Raw genomic sequence first — 17,252 nt, forward strand, 5'->3', positions numbered from 1 at the left:
GACTTCCTGTTGTCTTTGGACCGTCGCTCCAAGAGACTTTATTGTAGGTCCTGTCAAGATACATACATGTACCAAACTTCATGAATGTCAGTCAAAGCATGGCTGGGGGCTGATTTCCAGGGGGCGCTGTGGATGTAGAGCATCTTAGCCATGTTCACTTGCATTAAGTCATTAATTACATGCTGGGGACAATTTTAGGCAAAGTTTGGTGAGTTTTTGAATATGTTTCTGCCTCTCAATTTACAACTTTGGTGAAAAAAATATTAAGACGAAGAAGAAGTTATTTGCTGCTTTGGCCTAAAACATGTCAGGCCTTCAGGACTCTGACACCATCTGGACCTGCAGCCGTGTTCTGGTTCCGTCTCTCTTCACTTCTAGGTACAGAAAAGTGGGAGGGGGAGACAAAGGGAGCAGCAGCATCTCCTGATTTGGTTGAAGACAAACTTGTGGAAGCAGAAGAAACCATGACTGAGGTGGAAGATGGGACATCTGTAGTTAGACAGGAAACCTGTGGATGGCAGAAAGGTGGGGTGTCTGTATGGGCAGGAGCAGGAGAGGATGATGAGGATGATGATGAGTTTGTTCCTGAACTGAACCTGTTGAAGAATGTGTTCAGCTGCTTTGCTCTGTTCAGAGCTCCATCTATCTGGTCCTCGTTTTGCCGTCATCTTCTTCATCCCTGACCGCACATTTCTGATATTGTTCCTCTCCAACTTTGTTTGTTAGCTAAATAAGTTACATCAAGTATTTTGCAGCAGCGAGTGTTAATGACAGACGGACCGATCCAAATATGCGTAAAGTAGAATTAATTTTCCCTTTAATGTGCTTCTGAAAAATGTTACATTTTTGAAATCTTTATTTTATTACATTTGTTATTGAAACAAAAAACACACTTTAACAACAAAATATAAAAAATAAAGGGCCAGCAGTTGGTAACAAAGGCAACATTACCCAGAAGGTAAAACACACATGAAAGCATTCTGATCATGGCTACATTACGTAACATTAATCTGTTTTAACTTCCCAACACATGGCAACGTTTTCTGGCGAGCAGGTTTTTATATCACCCTCCATGTTTTTGAAAGTCTTAATTTTCACCAAAAACAACGTCTGCTCGTAAATGCAAACAGCCAGTTTACTAAATAACTGTTAGAGTGGACAGCAGGCTGTAGCGCTGAATGTTTGCACCTATTGGTCAGGGGAGCCGACGCCAAGACTCAGAGAAAGTAAATCAGCTGATAAAGAACGTTGTCCAGTAATGATGGACGATACTAAACACAGTGTGCAGAACAGAGACTAATCTTTGGATAAACTCTGCTGTAGTAGCTGAGATGTGGCATGTTCTTGTTCTGATGCTTTTAACACAGTGAAATTTGGTTTTACTCACATCAAAGTCTCATTAAAGCTACAAATTAATTTGACCCGTTTTATTTAAATTATAAATTAATTGTGATGAAGGTCACTGACATAGTCACTCTGCAAACTGCACTACACCAAAGTGAGAGCCGAGGCCATCAAGGTTACAAAAGAACTAAATCTAAAGCGCTGCAGGCCTTGCTGGCCTCAGAGTTCCTGTGAGCTTCAAGGTTTCTAAACAAAGATGCCACAAACCTGGGCCATGCATTTGCTAAAAAAAATCATCCTGATGGTCCCAAAGTCTGCTGGAGCCCAGCCAGTAAACACTAAAACCAGGCCAAACCTTTGGGAAGTTGTACATCCTGGATCATCTGGTCAAAGTCTGACAAAGAACTGCAGAAAGATAAATGTCATGTTCTGGTCAAACCCTGGACTGAAATCTGATTGACCCATAAAATAGTTAGTTCATGCTCACAAAACATCCCATAAAACTGTTGAATTAAATTCAACAAAAAAGGGACATTTTTAAAGCGAGTATCTGAATTCTCAACATAGAGGAGCTTCCTCAGCCGCCACACCGACTCCTTCAAACAGAAAGAAGTCATTAACTTACAAACACAGAAATTGTTCAAAAATAACCATTTCTGCGCGCTCACAGTCACAAAAGCAAACCACCTGAAAAACCTTGAGCAAAGTCTTTAAACCGGGTCAAACCTTGTTGCAAACGATGACTGAACAAATCATTTGTTAACCTTCCCGTCTTCAATCCCAACAAGACAGAGTGGTGCTGAATATCTGGATGTCTGACGTAAGAAGGACCACGGCAGGAAAAGATCATTATGGTTTCACGTACATATAAAACACAGAGCGAGACTGCAACACGGATCTAAAAAAGTCTTTTAGTTTGAAAAAGTGATTCTTCAGTTTGATACACAGTTCTTAAGCACAGCTTTTAAAGTGTTGCTCTGCAAAAAGGCTTGTGCTACAACTAGAGTAGAAAAATACTTCCATGTGCAACATGTTATTCTCTGCAGTTCAAGTGAGCTCCATGTGTGTCCTGGGGAGACCTCAGTCCGTCTGGATCCCACCAGGCAATGGACAGAAAACACAGGCGTTCAGGAACGGTCAGCTGACGTGCAGCTCAAACTCAGAAGGCGTCGTCATCCTGAGAAGTGGGGCTGAAGGCGGAGCTCCGCAGGACGTCCAGGCAGTTGACCAGGACTAGCGTGCCGGTCAGGTGCTTCCAGCGCTTGGTGATGGGGCTCTTCATCTTGTCCAGGCCCATGTGGAGCTCCTGGATCACGTCCCGGTAGCTGTCGCCGATCTGAGCAGCCCATGTGACCAGGAAGTCATACGCCGGCTTCCACATGGCCTGTGGACACCAAATGCAAATGTTGCATCATCTGTTAACCGTGACTCCCTGCTGGCAGAGTTTTCATACCCACTGAACGTTTCCACATTTTGTTCCCATCAAATCAAGGAAAATCAATCAAGTTTGCAGAAGCACCACTGGAATTGCAGCTTCAAGTCTTTTGGGTTTTGTCTCCCAAATTCTTGCACATTTTTTTGGATGGAGAATATTTGGGAACTTAATTACAAAGTTTTGAAGATAATCTTTAGTATCGACCTGTATATAACTTCATCCGTCTTTTAACTGACCTGCTTTCTTGTTCATGCCGCATCATAATGCTGCCATGACCATGTTTCACTATGAGCACGAGGAAAAAACATTAAATTTTGGTCATATCTGACCTTTTTCCACAGGTTTGCTCTGTTCACTAAGTGGCTGGAGGAAAACTGAACAACGGACTCCTTTGTGTTTTTCCTTTAACTAGACCTGCATAACATTCAAAACACATGAAATCTGTGATATCATTGTAGAATTATGCAACGTTAATATTAATTGCAATTATGCTACATTATGTTCTCTCTTCCTGTCTTTCTACGTCATCAGAACAGATTCCTTTTTTTTTTTTTACATATTATATACTCTTCCTTTTAACTTTTACTGGACATTAAGCACAAGTGCTCGGCTTAAATAAACTATTATGGACAAAATCTTGGGGAATAAATCTGACTTTAACTCACTGAAACGCTGATGTCCTTTAATTGGCCAAACATTTAGTAGCCAGTAGAGTTTAAATAGACGACACTTAAACTATTATGTTTCATCAACTACCCACATCAAGTGTCTTTTTTTAAACTCTGTTACAAACCTTCAACAGAAAACATCAAACTTTGTGTCTGAACTGAATGTGGAAACATTGAATGGATGCTTTAGCAACGACAACAGGCTCCAACAGGCCTACTTCGCTGTCCACTACGCCATGCTTGTCGCGGTGCGGCGCCTCAAAGGCGTCCATCTGCTGGCGGGAAACCTTGGCCAGCTTCTCGGCGAGGTCTCTCCATCGTCCGGCCACCTCCACGGCGGTGGTCAGGAGGACAAAGTCCATGACAAGTCTGGCCACGAGACCCTGGCAGTCCATCTTCAGCAAAGCCTGCAGAGAAAACAAACAGCTTCAGACTAAAAAGAACAAATCTGAATAAAGTAGGTTTAATGGAGGTAAATTCAGTCATTTCTCTTTGCTCGTAAAGATATTCTTGAAAGGAATAACATTTCATCTTTATCACAATATAAAAACTCCAAGTATTTCCTTCAAATAACAGTCAAAAATGCCCCTCTTTCCTAAAAATACTTCCTCTGACCTCCACACAGACGGGTCTCAGTGACAGAGATGCAGTCACACAGTCATTATGCTTCAACTCAGCAGAGCAAAGGTGACTTTAATGTTCTAATTTGGGCCGTGACTGAATGTGTAGGAATGTGTGGAATGACAGGATATGAAGAGAGAGGATGAGGGAGGTGGGGAGGAAGGGGGAGGTGAGTGAGGAATGTAAACTCCACGCTCCAAAAGTCTCACTGGTTCTTGAGATGAGACAAGACCAGAGAATGGGATGGTGTCAGCTGTGAGGCCAATTGGGCAATAATTTCTGCCCCGCAGGAATGCCGAGTCAAGAGAAACTAAAATGAAGGGCAGTTCAGACACGAGTCTATCAGCTTCACTGGTGGAGTCCAAGATTGTTTGTTTGCCTCTGGATCCATGAACATCGAGGGGGGAGAAGAACTTTGCTTCCTTACTGGATCACTGAACAGGAAAGTTCTGCCAAAAGTCAAGTGAACACTTCCTGCTCCTACGTTCAGGTTTGTTGTTGAAAACTAGAGCTACTTGAGTAGTGCTGGTCAAATTTGTCTGCCAAGCACAGACAGTCTGACCAATTCAAACAAATAACAGCTTTGCAAATCTGGAGACTGAGACGGTGCTTATTCCTGTTTGCAAAGCAGCTCAAGCTCAGTCAGAATGCATGAAGCGTGTGTGAACAGACATTTTCAATGTCTGCAGGTTTCCCTCCAGGATTTGCCTTTATTTTTAGCTAAATTCCCAACAACTATGACCGTCTTCCCTGTCCTTTTACATGTTGATTTTCTTTCTTTTCACCCAACAGAGTTTACAGAGCTGGACCTCCAATATTCAACACAGCTGACTCCAAACAACTAACAGGTGTTTTTTTCTTCTTCTTCTTCTCTGAAATAAATGGTGAACACAAAAATCCTCCGGGAAAGGAAAGCTCTAATTTACTGGCTGATACTTGAACCCCTTCTGCTGTAAACAGGGGCGTCGTGGCCGTCATCTTAAAAGGATCATAAATCACCACCAAGTGTGCACACAGTCAACGCAGATAATTGCTGCATAAGTCAGTTTTGTGTCCCTGATGTGAGTTCTGCATTTTATTTAATCCAGCAGTAAAGCCAACAGATTAAAGTCGCTGCGACAGACTGGCCACCTGTCCAGGGCGAACCCCGCCTCTCGCCCCAAACGTCTCGATGGAGAGGCACCAGCACCCCATCAAGGGACGGATGGACGGATGGACAGATGGATTAAAGTCAGTGGGCACTAGAGAAGAACGTCCCGACCGGTTTCCTGCATTTTAAAACATTTAGTGCATTTAGCTTCCCCCTATATTAACTTTTCAGAATGAATTCAAAAGCACAAATTTACTCGGCTGTTTTGTGACCTTTGCTTGTTGACTGTGAAGAACTCTTCCAGTAACTCATCATTTATATTATTATTATTTTGAACCGAGTGCTGCACTAACTATGCAATCAATATAAACTCTGTGTTAACACTGGTTGTATCTGCAGGAAGAGGAGTTTAAGGAAGTTGGTGTTTTGTATCGTCGGCTAGTTTTTTCAACAGAGCTGCAGATTTCACCACAGAAATATTCTGAGCCAGTTGGCCTGACGCTTAAGGCTGCGTGTTACCATGACACCACCTGCCGGAGGAAACAAGGGTTTGGGTCACTGCAGGCATCACTGGCTTCTAGTTCCCAGCATTATAAAAACTAGACCTGAGGAAATCCAGTAGAAAATGTGCAACGCCTGCAATCCAGCAATGAATTTCAGGGTCCGAGCTGCACACTGCTGTTCCCTCCTGTTCGCAGTGAGACGGTGACTTTAACAGCTAAGTTAGGCAGTTAAAAATACGTGGAAAGTTGGAAACACACTCTTGCTGTTGTTGGCACTGAGTCTTACAACATTAACAGCCCAATGTGTCCATGTGCTCTCACGGCATGGCTGCTTAATGTGATAATAGATCTGCAAATTAATTAATGCACACACCGGCCAAGGCAGATACAAGAAAAAAAGCACAAGTATAGGCCCAAAATATCGGCCGGCTGACGTATCGGTGGACCTCTGATGATGGCTGTGATGTAATACCTGCACCGTAGGTGTTAGAACAGTTCTGTGAATAATCAGGCTTTGTCTCATGTGTGTATCACAATCGGCCTGGAGGGCCGTGACGATGCAAATGTGTGTGTGACTTTGGAAATGTTGACTTTCAGCAGTTTTAGTGCAAAGCTTATTTGGTGCTGGAAGAGACTAATTTCATGGAAAAACTGCAGCAAGTATCAAAGTAATGACTGTATGATGAAGGAAGGTCTGAGGGGAAACTCACACAAAGCTCATGTCTACAATGCATCGTTTAGGACATAAGACATTACGGAAACATGTCAGAACACAGCTGAAGCCGTAAGTCCAGCATTGATGAGTGTTGCATTGAGTCCATGCTGAATCCAGACATAGATTCCTACGTTCTGATGTATAATAATGTATAATATGTTTAGAAAACGTGAACACTGAGTGCATGAAGCTCAGCTGGTTGGGAAGTAGCAGAGTTTTCCCAAATTTAGAGTGGCTCACTTTGGCACTATAGCAGCTTTGGAATCCATCATAAAGATGAATTATGAGCAAAACGCCACAAAAAAGGTTGAAGAGGGATTATATGAAATCAGTAAAAATATATATATACATATAATGAAGTTGAGTCATACGGTAGTAGCCAAGGGAAACCACAACATTTTAAAACTTGAATGGTGTTTCTGGCTGAAAGCATCTGGAAGTAGTTCATTGTGAAAAGACCAGTTTTTGTAGATTTTTGGCCAAAATCCATTGATTTCAATGGAGCCAAAATATGTAATATAAGCTTAACATTTTATAAAGTGTTGAAGAAAACAATACCAACAATAATAATAGCTACCAAGAGCAGAAGTAGCAGACTATTGTACAAGTTCAATGGTAGAAATAGCAAAAATTGTAAAAACTAGTAGAAGACAGGAAAATGGGGGACAAATAATAATATCAATAATAATAATCCTAAAGAATTACAGTAGGGCTGTTGTAAACGAATATTTTAGTAATCGAGTAATCTATCGATTATTCTTACGATTAATCGAGTAATCGGATAAAAAAAAATTATAAAATGAAATATTGGTAAATCTGGCATAATACCGGTGTTACTATCAGATATCAATATCAGTCCAATTTTTCATATGTGAGCATCCCTAACAGTTGCTTTTTTGTAGTTTAGAAAACTAACCTGTAACAATAATAGCTCACTTTCTAAGTTAACCAGAAGAAAAGTTATAGAAAAATCTGAAATTATATTGAATTTAATAACAAAGAGGCAGGCTCACAAATATGCTTATAAAAATGTCTACAATCCAGCTTTTAGTTTATGTATTCATCTTCAGTGAGTTTAATAGATTAATTAAACTCACCTTGCCACCTAACCTGTCACGCTTTGGGTTTGAAAATACTGGAAATGCCGCCTGGAGTGGGAGGAGAGGGCGAATGAACGAACATGGGGTGGAGGGTAGGAAATAGACCAGCGGACTGACGAACCGTTAGACCGGGGGACGAACACGGGGGGAAGCAATACGGGATATTTACGACACCTTCACTGGTCACACTCAGAAACTCATCTACCAGCCATGTACGATGCGCTCCGTCACCCGTTTCTTCAGACCGGGATATGAAATGTATTGTGCGGTTCGTCGGTAAAGCTACATTTACACGGTAAGCATCAGCTACTCCCGCCCTGTTCAGTCTATCCGCTCACCTCAGCGCTCTTCCCGCCGTTCGCTTTCAACCAGCAGCCCCGGAGGAGAAATGCTGCCGTACTCCAGGCATTCCCCCAGTCATTTTAAGGATGCTTATTGGTTCCCCAAAAACGATAAAAAGTCGGGCATTATCATCAATCAATAAAATCCCCACGGGCCAATCTTGAAGATTGGACTTTATGCCGCTGAGACTTAGCTTTTGTCAACAACTCAGAGGCGGAAGTGAGAGCTCCGCGCAACGCAAATGAAGTCCCGGCCGGAACACGGTGCGCTAACTAATAAAACATAAATTAACGAAGCTTCGAGGCAGGTAAATTTTCCTCGAGGAATTTTAGTAATCGAGGTACTCGAATCATTCGAGGAATCGTTTCAGCCCTAAATTACAGCATTATTTTCTAATAAAGCTGCTAAGCTTCAGCTCACTGATAAACTGGTAGTAGTTCACCATCGTTGATGAAGCCACTAAAGCAGATTTGAGCTTTGCATCAATGCTGAGCAGAAGTTAAGCCTTAAGATGCAGCTGCTCCTCATTTGCATAATGAGGCAGAAATGCACAATGTAAACAAAGGCATAAGGACTTTATGCCTTTGTTTGATTAGTGCAACACTAGGGTCCGTCTTCAAGTTATAAAAAGATCTGGTGTCAACTTTAATGCTTTCTTGTAAAGTATTGAGCACAGAATCATTCTGAGCTGCAAACAGAAAGAAAGCAAACAACTCTAGAGACTCCAGACTTCACTGTTGTGGAGGAATTAAAACACTGAGCTGTATTTTTACAAACTGTCGACTGGGTTCAGTGTGACTAACAGAGGATGTGTGAAAGTGAAGTTAAATGCCACAGTTTGTTTTTTTTCCCACCAGCTCAGCATCAGTGCAGCTCCCAAACATTTAAATCATCACTTGGTGCAACGACTTGAGAAATCCTCCAGACATGAATTCAGGAATCATGCTAGAGAGGAAATGAACAAAGTGTTTCAATCATAGCTTGTCACACACACACACACACACACACCCACACACACACACACACACACACACACACACACACACACACACACACACACACACACACACACACACACACACAGTCATCCTGACCTGCAGAGCCTTTTTGATAAATAACTTATTTTGTCTGTCATCTGGCTTCCATTTTTCTCCTCTGCTACTAAACTGACTCTCAATCTTCTCTCTCCAAACTCTTTATTGTGTTTCCATTCCATCTTCATTTTCCACCTGACTTGTCCTCTTACCAATCCCTCCCATTTACAGCCTCCGTCTAAACCCCAATGTGGCTTTTGCAATTGTGTTCCTTCCCCACTTCTGCACTTAAACGTTTTCCTGATCTCTTTTGTTTTGTGAAAAGCAACCTTGGAACCAAAACCTTGAAAAAAGACTAAAGATCTGTGAAAACTCTTCTTGGGTTTTATAGAGCAGCCGTGGAAATCAGCCTGCATCTCCTGAGAGCTGCAGGCTTTCAGAATAATTTTGTAAATTGTCCTAAAAGCAGCAAATGCTCCCACCCAGCCTCAGAAGGAGGAGGTGCAGCAAGTGAAGCAGCCAAAGATCAGTTTATTTACTGCATGTTTATGTCTGTGTAAGTCTGAACGGCACTGGAAGCCATTCAGACGACCAACACAACAGAGACACAATCAAAACTGTCAGATGACTGATTACCCTTGATAATAACTCAGAAATAGTCCAAATAGTTTGGATGTATTTTTATTTCTTTCCTACTTATGGGAAATTTCTGTTTATATCATAGGTTTGTGGTGCCTTTCTATACTAAAGAAAAAGATATAAAACATCAGATATTTCACAGAGATATTAACATTCATGGAAAAACCTTACAAACCTCGTATTAAAGCAGAAAGTACGGCGGCCACCGTCAGAAAGGCTTACAGTATCAATTATGCCGCTTGAACTGATCAGTAGATTATTGCGAGGGAACGCAAAAGAAAAAAGATTCCCCATGTCCCCTGGAGGCTCCGTACGATACAGAACGAGCAAAACAAAGTGGCAGGTTGGTGGAAACAGGTATTTCATCCTAATTCTCAGTAACTACAGTAACTATATTCTTTGCAGTTCTGTGCTCCAAAGAACATCCACAAGCTGTGAGACTGTGAAATGTGGAGACAAGGCCTCCATTCAGTGGGACAGAGCTGATATTAAGGGGAGAAGCTGAAGGAGACAAATTTAAGGATCCAAATAACTGTAGTAAGTTCATGTTAGTCGTCCATTTTCAGACTGACCCTCTCACGTTTATGACGCTCGGAGTTGGAGGGTCTAAATGACCTCATCTCCTAAAACCATGGAGGGTTAAAATACATCGATCTTCATTTATCAGATTAATTACATGATGCAGCGTCAGCATAGCAGAGCGCTTTCAACACCGGCGTTCACAGAAGAGGCCCACGGAGATTTGACGACTATGTGAAGAACAAAATCACTCCTGTCTTCTCCTCCATGCAGAAGGAATCTGAAATTGTCATCACCGACAGAGACTTTAGTAAAAAGTACTAATATCAGTGAGCATGTTCAGTAGTTTCTCTTGTTATTTGACACTTAAACTAATTTCTGACCTTGTTTTGGTTTCTTTCTATGTGTGGATTAGTTGTGTTGTTACACAGATTTCATGTTAAAAGCAGCTTTAGAAATACGATGCAGTCTGTTCAATACTTATTTTACCTGCCGTAAACGTCATTTAAGTAAACTAGCATGTATAACTTTATCACATTTTACACACGTTTTGACTGGGCTGTTCATCTAAGTGGTCAAACGTTAAACTCTGTTTGCTCTGACGCTCCGTTTCTCCCGACAGACAAAGCGGTTCAGAACCTGCAACACAAAGGCGGCTCCTCAGCGCTGCTTCTGATCTGCTGCTCTTCTTTTCTACAAACGTAAAAATCAGTGCCAAAACTCTCACGGGCAAAATATGAGAGTCTTTTCTCACTGTTCCCAGTCATTTGAAGGGAGAAGATGAGTCCATGCAGCAGCATTTAAATTCATACTGCAGCCCGCACACTGAAGCTCACTTTAGTTTTCTCCTTATTTTATCTTTTCCAGAAAACAGAAAAGTTCTCGGAAGAAACAAAAAGATTTTGTGAGGTTTTTTTTAAATGGACGGATTGATGCATGTCAGAAAAAAGCCTTTCAGAGACGGCATATTTTTTTCAATTATCTTTTATTATGTTCTCTTCCATACCGCAGCTTCTCTGTCTATAAATGGGTCTAACTAGTGTTTACAACTTTGGGTAAATTACAGTGTTCCTGTTCTGTGTAACTTCAACTGTAGTACAAATCTGACCTCTGTCAGAGACTCTGGGGACGATTACACACCGTCTGTGAAACATTGAGACAAACGCCTCAAAGAAAAGGAAGAAAGTGAAACAAAATATTCTGTTGGTTTAAAAGACAAAAAGGAACAATGAGGAAGCTGCACCATGACAGGTGAAAACTAAGAGCATTACAGAAGCGAAGAAGAAGAGATTCAAACATGGAGCCGTCAGTAGAACAGATTCAAACATGGAGCCGTCAGTAGAACAGATTCAAACATGGAGCCGTCAGTAGAAGAACAGATTCAAACATGGAGCCGTCAGCAGAAGAACAGATTCAAACATGGAGCCGTCAGCAGAAGAACAGATTCAAACATGGAGCCGTCAGCAGAAGAACAGATTCAAACATGGAGCCGTCAGCAGAAGAACAGATTCAAACATGGAGCCGTCAAAGTGCTGATTTGCGGCTGCTTTGCTTGCCAGGACGTGAACCACTGGTCATTATTTGCAGCATGAATTTTGCCGTCTGCCATGATCAGGAAGGAGGTTCCAGAAGCACAAGGTCCAGCCCTGAATGGCTAAGAAGAAACCAAATGAACATTTTGGAATAGTCTAGTCAAAGTCCAAACTCAAATCTGACTGAGATTTGAGCTGCCTTGAAACAGGCAATTCATATTTGAAATCTTACTAATGTGGTTTGATTTAAACTATTCTGCAGAAAAGGACGGACCAAGATTTATCCACGATGAGGTCAAGAACTTCTCTGCACTGATCCCAGATGCTTGAAGTCAGTTGTTGCTGCTCAGCAGCTAACAGTGGCAAAAACTATGATTGGGTCTCGGGGTTTACTACTTCTCCACATCTTTTTAAAAATGTAATGAATAAACAGTCTCTAATTATTAAATTTAAATTTGTGTCTACTCAGGCTATCTTTGATGACCAAATTTGTTGGGTTTGACAAAAAAGCAAAACCAGGAGAAAACTGTAAGAATGCTTTTGCCCTCGTCTGCTTTGTCCAAAGGATCTCTAGGCTCTTGGCTGCTGAGAAACAGTTTCTTCCTGAAGGTGTGGACTAAGATGAAGTCTTAAATTTTACATCTGAGATGCATGTAGTGCACCAGAGCGACGTTATGAAAGCGCCGCGGACTGGAAGCGGTCTGCATCGTAAACAACTATCCTCCACTGCGAATAGAGAAGTGCAGAGCTGAACAAGGTGGCTGTTAATATTAGCTCTGTATTTGGAAGCGTCGCAAACAGAGACAGCTTTGTTCACTTCCTCCGCTACCATTGTTAAAACTCCAGATCTAAAACAGCGCCGAGAAGTGATGTCATCACTCACGATTTCTCCTCCTCCTGTTTGCTGATTGGTCTTGGTCAAAAGTCGATGGGAGACAATCTGAGTCGGGGGAGAGACTCAGATTGTCTCAGACTGTGTGGAGGAGAATCCCTCAGGCTGCACTGAAAAATCCACATTTCCATGTCAGCTCAGCACTTTCAAAGCATCAGAAAGACAAAAAGGACTGCCAACCGTATCAAAGCCTGCAGATACGATCTCTGTAATATTTAAAAGTATCAGGACATGAGGCTGTTTTTCTTTCAGCTGTTTTACTGGCTTGTTTATCCCCCAGGTTGATTTATATGTCTATATAAGATCAGCTGGATTCATCAGATCAGCAGGTTATATGCAAACTGCACACTGTGAAACTCCAGCAACAGACATGGGTAGGGGGAACAAAGCAGTCTGCTGTTTTCCATGGCTCCTCGGGCCCCTGCTACACCTTGGTGCCAACGCAGCAGCTATCAACTCCACTCCCGGCTGAATTAGTAGAACTGGATCACTGCCTGAAGCTTAAGGCCGTAAGCAGCTGCGGAGAGATTATAAACCTGAGGAAAGGATGTTGTTTGAGCGAAATCTCCCAAACATATGGCTGTTTAATTGGACCCACGGAGGAACAAAGGGGATCCAATTGAGACCCAGTGCTTAAAACAAGAGCAAGCAATTAGTGTTCTTTATTTTTATACTAAACAACAGAGGAACGTGCCAAAGCTGCAACTTACAGTCAGGAGCTCTTTCTGGAAGGACTTCCTCTCTTTGCTCTCTGCATTGTTGCAGTCTTCCTTTAGCCTCTCCAGGACCGACGCCACCCTCTCTGGCTCACTGTCCAGCTCTGTGCGGCAGAAATGCGTCAGGGGCAGGTTGACGTAGCCAAGAGCGTCCGCAAAAACGCGCCAGTTGCCGATGTTCTCCATCAGTATAGTTCTTACTGAGGCATAGATGTATGTGAGGAACTTGCAGGGCTTCAGTATTTGCTCCAGCAACAACCAGGTTGTAAGTTCAGGCCCGCTGATGTTAGTGGGCTTTGTCTTGCCAACTATCAGGACATTCTTAGCATGAACAAGCCCTATTTTGCCCTGATAATACCCAATGTACCACTCTTTAGTCCACAACTGGCCCTTCAGCTTGATCAGCTCCTCACTCAGAAGGGCTACAAAGTCTCCTTTTTTGTATTCAAGCAAGTACTGGTTTTTCATTTGCCTGATTACGGTTTTGATTAATTTCCCAAACTTTAGGTTGTTTATTTTTCTGTCCTGGAAAACGGGGTATTTGGTGGCAACAGCAAGAGGAGACAAAACTATCTTCCCCAGCTCCTTCTTCTTCAGGAATCGCCGCTGCACTGACGTCTTTGGGCCTGCTTTCGGTGGCGGTGTTGGTGTTTGGACACAAAACTGAGCAAGGATACAATCTTGGTCGTCTTTGACTTGGATTCTTAGAGTGAAATCCGAAACATCTTCAGCGTTGCGGGTGGAAATCATGTAGATCAGCCTGCTGACTTTGCCTAGTCGAACCTGGAAGCCCCGGACCGCTCTGGCCTGCTCGCTGGCTTTTACCTCATAGTTGGCCATGTTGGAGTAAACCTCAACATGGAGGTCTTGAGGTTTCGACAAGACAAACTGATGTTTACCCCAAAGCTGCAGGGCAACTGGTGGTGCAGACTGCGCCTGCTTACCCGCCTCGCTCACCAACAGGCTCTTTGGAGCACATTCATGGCCAAACATGGCCACCACAGTTTTGAAGGATGGGTGGATGTGTTTTGGACCGTAAACTCCTAAGGTAATCTTTTTAACAACGTGCTCCCAGACTGTGGTTTCAGGCCGTACAGACAGGGCCCGGGTAACCACACACACATACATGCATGGCTCCAGGTTATCCAGGCCCACCTGGACCGTGTCCCCATAGATGTAGGCCTGAGGAATGGGGGCATACGGCCCCTCTTTACAGTCACTCCTCACGCACAAGACTTCTGTCGTCTGTCTGTGGTCCATTTTCACAACAACGGACACTTTCATCTCCAGGGTGATGGTGGTTTTGGCCTCCATGTTGCTGAGTTTGATCTCCAACACGGGGCTGACAGTGGTGCAGCGATCGCTGTTCAGTTCAAGTGGTGAGTCGAGCAGAGCTTTGATTGAGATTTGTTGTGTGTCCCCTGCTGCCACGTGGCCCTCAGGCACCAGGACGCTAATGTTGGTGTCTGGAAGCTGCACGGCTCCTCCTGAGCTGTCCAGACGACAGACGATGTTGGTTTCTACTGGCTGCGTTTGACCCCAGCCCGGGTTCTGACCCAGCGAATCCAGGTCGTGGCAGGACCTGGCCAACTTGCGATGGGTGAGCCATGCCGTGCGGAAGTCCTCCCTGGACTGGAACTGCTCGGGCGAAGGCGCTTTGAGACCTCTGAAGAAACCGCTGGAGGCTTGGGGATCTTCTGTCTGAGCCTGAAGGATGGACAGTTCAGACAGGCTGTAGGAACGCTTGCTTCTAAAAAACGGGTTGTCTCTTTGAAACGTTTGCCCCACAGCCACAGTGGGACTAAGAGTGTTCAAGCTAAAGACGTGGCTGGAAAAACCATTGTCTCCGGTGTTTCTGGTAGAATTGGGGCCAGAAGAAGAGAGTGTGTCAAACAGAAGGAGGTCCACTGATTTCTCTTTTATCGTCTGATCACTCTGAGAACCCCTGTTTAGAAACGGATTTGTAGAGGTATGGGTTGTTGCAAAAGGATTTCCATTTTGAAAAGTGGTCGGTTTCAGAATTTCTCCTGTCCACTCGCCTAACAGGTCCATTTCTTTAGCTCCCTCCTCGTTACAGTCCGACACCGTGTCTATCACGCCGCTGTCGCTGAAGGATGAGTCTCTGTAGTTGATGGGCTCCACATAGGCGGCGGGGATGTAGCCCATCTCTGTGTTGTTGTGAGCGTACCACCACTCTCCCCCAGACGAGTCAAGAACGTAGAGGAGGTCGCCCTTGGAGAACTTGAGAGTGGTGAAGCTGGATGGGCAGTAGTCCTTTATGGCAACGACTTCCCTCGCAGCACCAAAGGAAGCGGTGGTGTCCAGTCGTAAGGCACTCGGAGAAGGCACTGAAAAAAGACACCAAAAGAAAAAGATTGGTTTTCTTTTCCCACGCTGCTGTGATGTATACAATCAGTGAATGAAACAATAAGTTGTTTCACGTACAAAGAATTAAAAAGTATTCATACCCCTTGAACTTTCAGATTTTATTCACATTGTAAAATATTTGCCAAATATTCACTCATTTGGGATTTGATGTCTGCAACACGTCCCAAAAAAGTTGCAACAGGAACAACTAAGTCATTTAAATACTAGCGTGGATGCTAACAGTTGTCATGTTGTAGATTTTTGAGCTGCCATTGGGTGATTAATGCCCCGTCTCTGGTCACTTAGCATAGATGCTAAACATAAAAATTAAAACTTTATCTGACGAGAACGGATCGTCTCGTCTGACAGGTTTTTAGGTGTCCCACACTTCACCAACCTGCAATTAGCATATTCAATGTTTTTAGCATCGTCATTTGTTCTAAAATATATAAATTGTTCCAATCTGCAGTTCAATTAGAAGAAGTCCAGCAATGAAAGCACAGTCTCATGATGTGTAATGCTGACCTTTGACATCTGTCAGACTGGCCTCTGACACTCCCTCGCTGAGATCGACCAGCGTTCCCTCCGATTTGCAGCGAGGAAGAGACGTGTTGTTGTTGTTGGCTCTGATCCGATGAGCGGCCATGATGAGGCCCTTCACCGAGCACAGTGCAGTGACTTCCACAACTCTGGGGCACTTTGTTTTTTATCTCCAGGTAATAATGGATGTCAGCAGCTGCCCAGGCTCTGAAAAACACAGAGCACCAAATGATTTACATTATCAGAGAGTGTTTAGTTTGAAAGTAAGTACTGATGTTATTTTGCAGAGCATTTCAACCCACTTTGAAAACTGTCAGCTCATTCTGTGCGTGTTCAGCAGGGAGCTTATTTGCTTACAGATGAATGTGCAGAACTGGGATATAAACAAGTAAACAGATTTAAAAATTTATGCCAGTTTTGAAAATATCAGGGATTTTAGATGTGTGCTGTTTTTGTCAAGAGTTGTTTATTTGCTCAGATAAATCTAACTTTTACTTGAGATGGTGTTAGTAAACATAACCATAATTCACACAAGGGCAATACATAGTATTTATTCTTCCATGATAATGACAGATATGATAAATCGCCCTTTCCTACCACAGTGTACCATCCTCTGATGCTACTTCCTGCCAAAAAGCTCAAACCTCATTACTGACAAGAAATTCAATGTATTTCAATGGCCTCCATAGATCCCAGATCTCAATTTAATAAAAAAAAAAAAAGATGCGTGATGGGAGGGAACAAGAAACAGCAACAGAGTGAAGTTTCAACATGGACCAAAGTCTTGTTGGAAAGGTCTCACACCCTGTTGTAGCTGTAGACAACATTAATGTGGCTTTTAGATGCTGCTATCCTGCGACTGACTGACTCCTGCATGTTAACTGCTGGAGAGACACCAGCACCCCTTGCTACTCGGATTTTGTTATTTTATTTTAGCATCAGTAGGAATAATTATGGATTCTCTGCATCAAATAAAAGCAACAGGAAAGTTTTATACTAGCCCACACTCTGAATACTCTTCAGTATTCAGGACTGTTCTGTGGAGCATTACTCTGGAAAACCCTGTCAAATACTTGGAAGTGTAGGAAGCTTAAGTATTTAAGCACAATGTTAAATAATATGTAACCAATCCAGGAGTGGTGTTTAATTTTCTTGCAGTTGATAGGCTGTACCCTCAACAGCAAAGAAAATGAAG

General features: G+C 42.9%; 1 protein-coding gene and 1 long non-coding RNA gene across 2 annotated transcripts; one reads left to right on the forward strand and one right to left on the reverse strand.

Annotated features, from left to right (window-relative positions):
* Window positions 1–789: 789 nt before the first annotated feature.
* LOC106904188 (SH3 domain-binding protein 4) lies at window positions 790–16,286 on the reverse strand. The gene is made up of 4 exons (XM_088012571.1): window positions 16,043–16,286; window positions 13,145–15,498; window positions 3,666–3,854; window positions 790–2,728 (listed from the first exon to the last, which is right to left on the reverse strand). Exons 1-4 carry the CDS (start codon window positions 16,161–16,163, stop codon window positions 2,504–2,506), a joined length of 2,889 nt encoding a protein of 962 aa, XP_087868697.1. The 5' UTR covers window positions 16,164–16,286; the 3' UTR covers window positions 790–2,503.
* Window positions 3,906–5,407, forward strand: LOC106912949 (uncharacterized). Its single transcript, XR_001417068.2, has 2 exons — window positions 3,906–4,558; window positions 4,861–5,407. It is a non-coding gene; the product is annotated as an uncharacterized LOC106912949 (long non-coding RNA).
* Window positions 16,287–17,252: the final 966 nt, after the last annotated feature.

This window comes from Poecilia mexicana, unplaced genomic scaffold (assembly GCF_051168715.1).
Source record: "Poecilia mexicana isolate PSO_F unplaced genomic scaffold, ASM5116871v1 scaffold_2, whole genome shotgun sequence".
Taxonomy (NCBI): domain Eukaryota; kingdom Metazoa; phylum Chordata; class Actinopteri; order Cyprinodontiformes; family Poeciliidae; genus Poecilia; species Poecilia mexicana.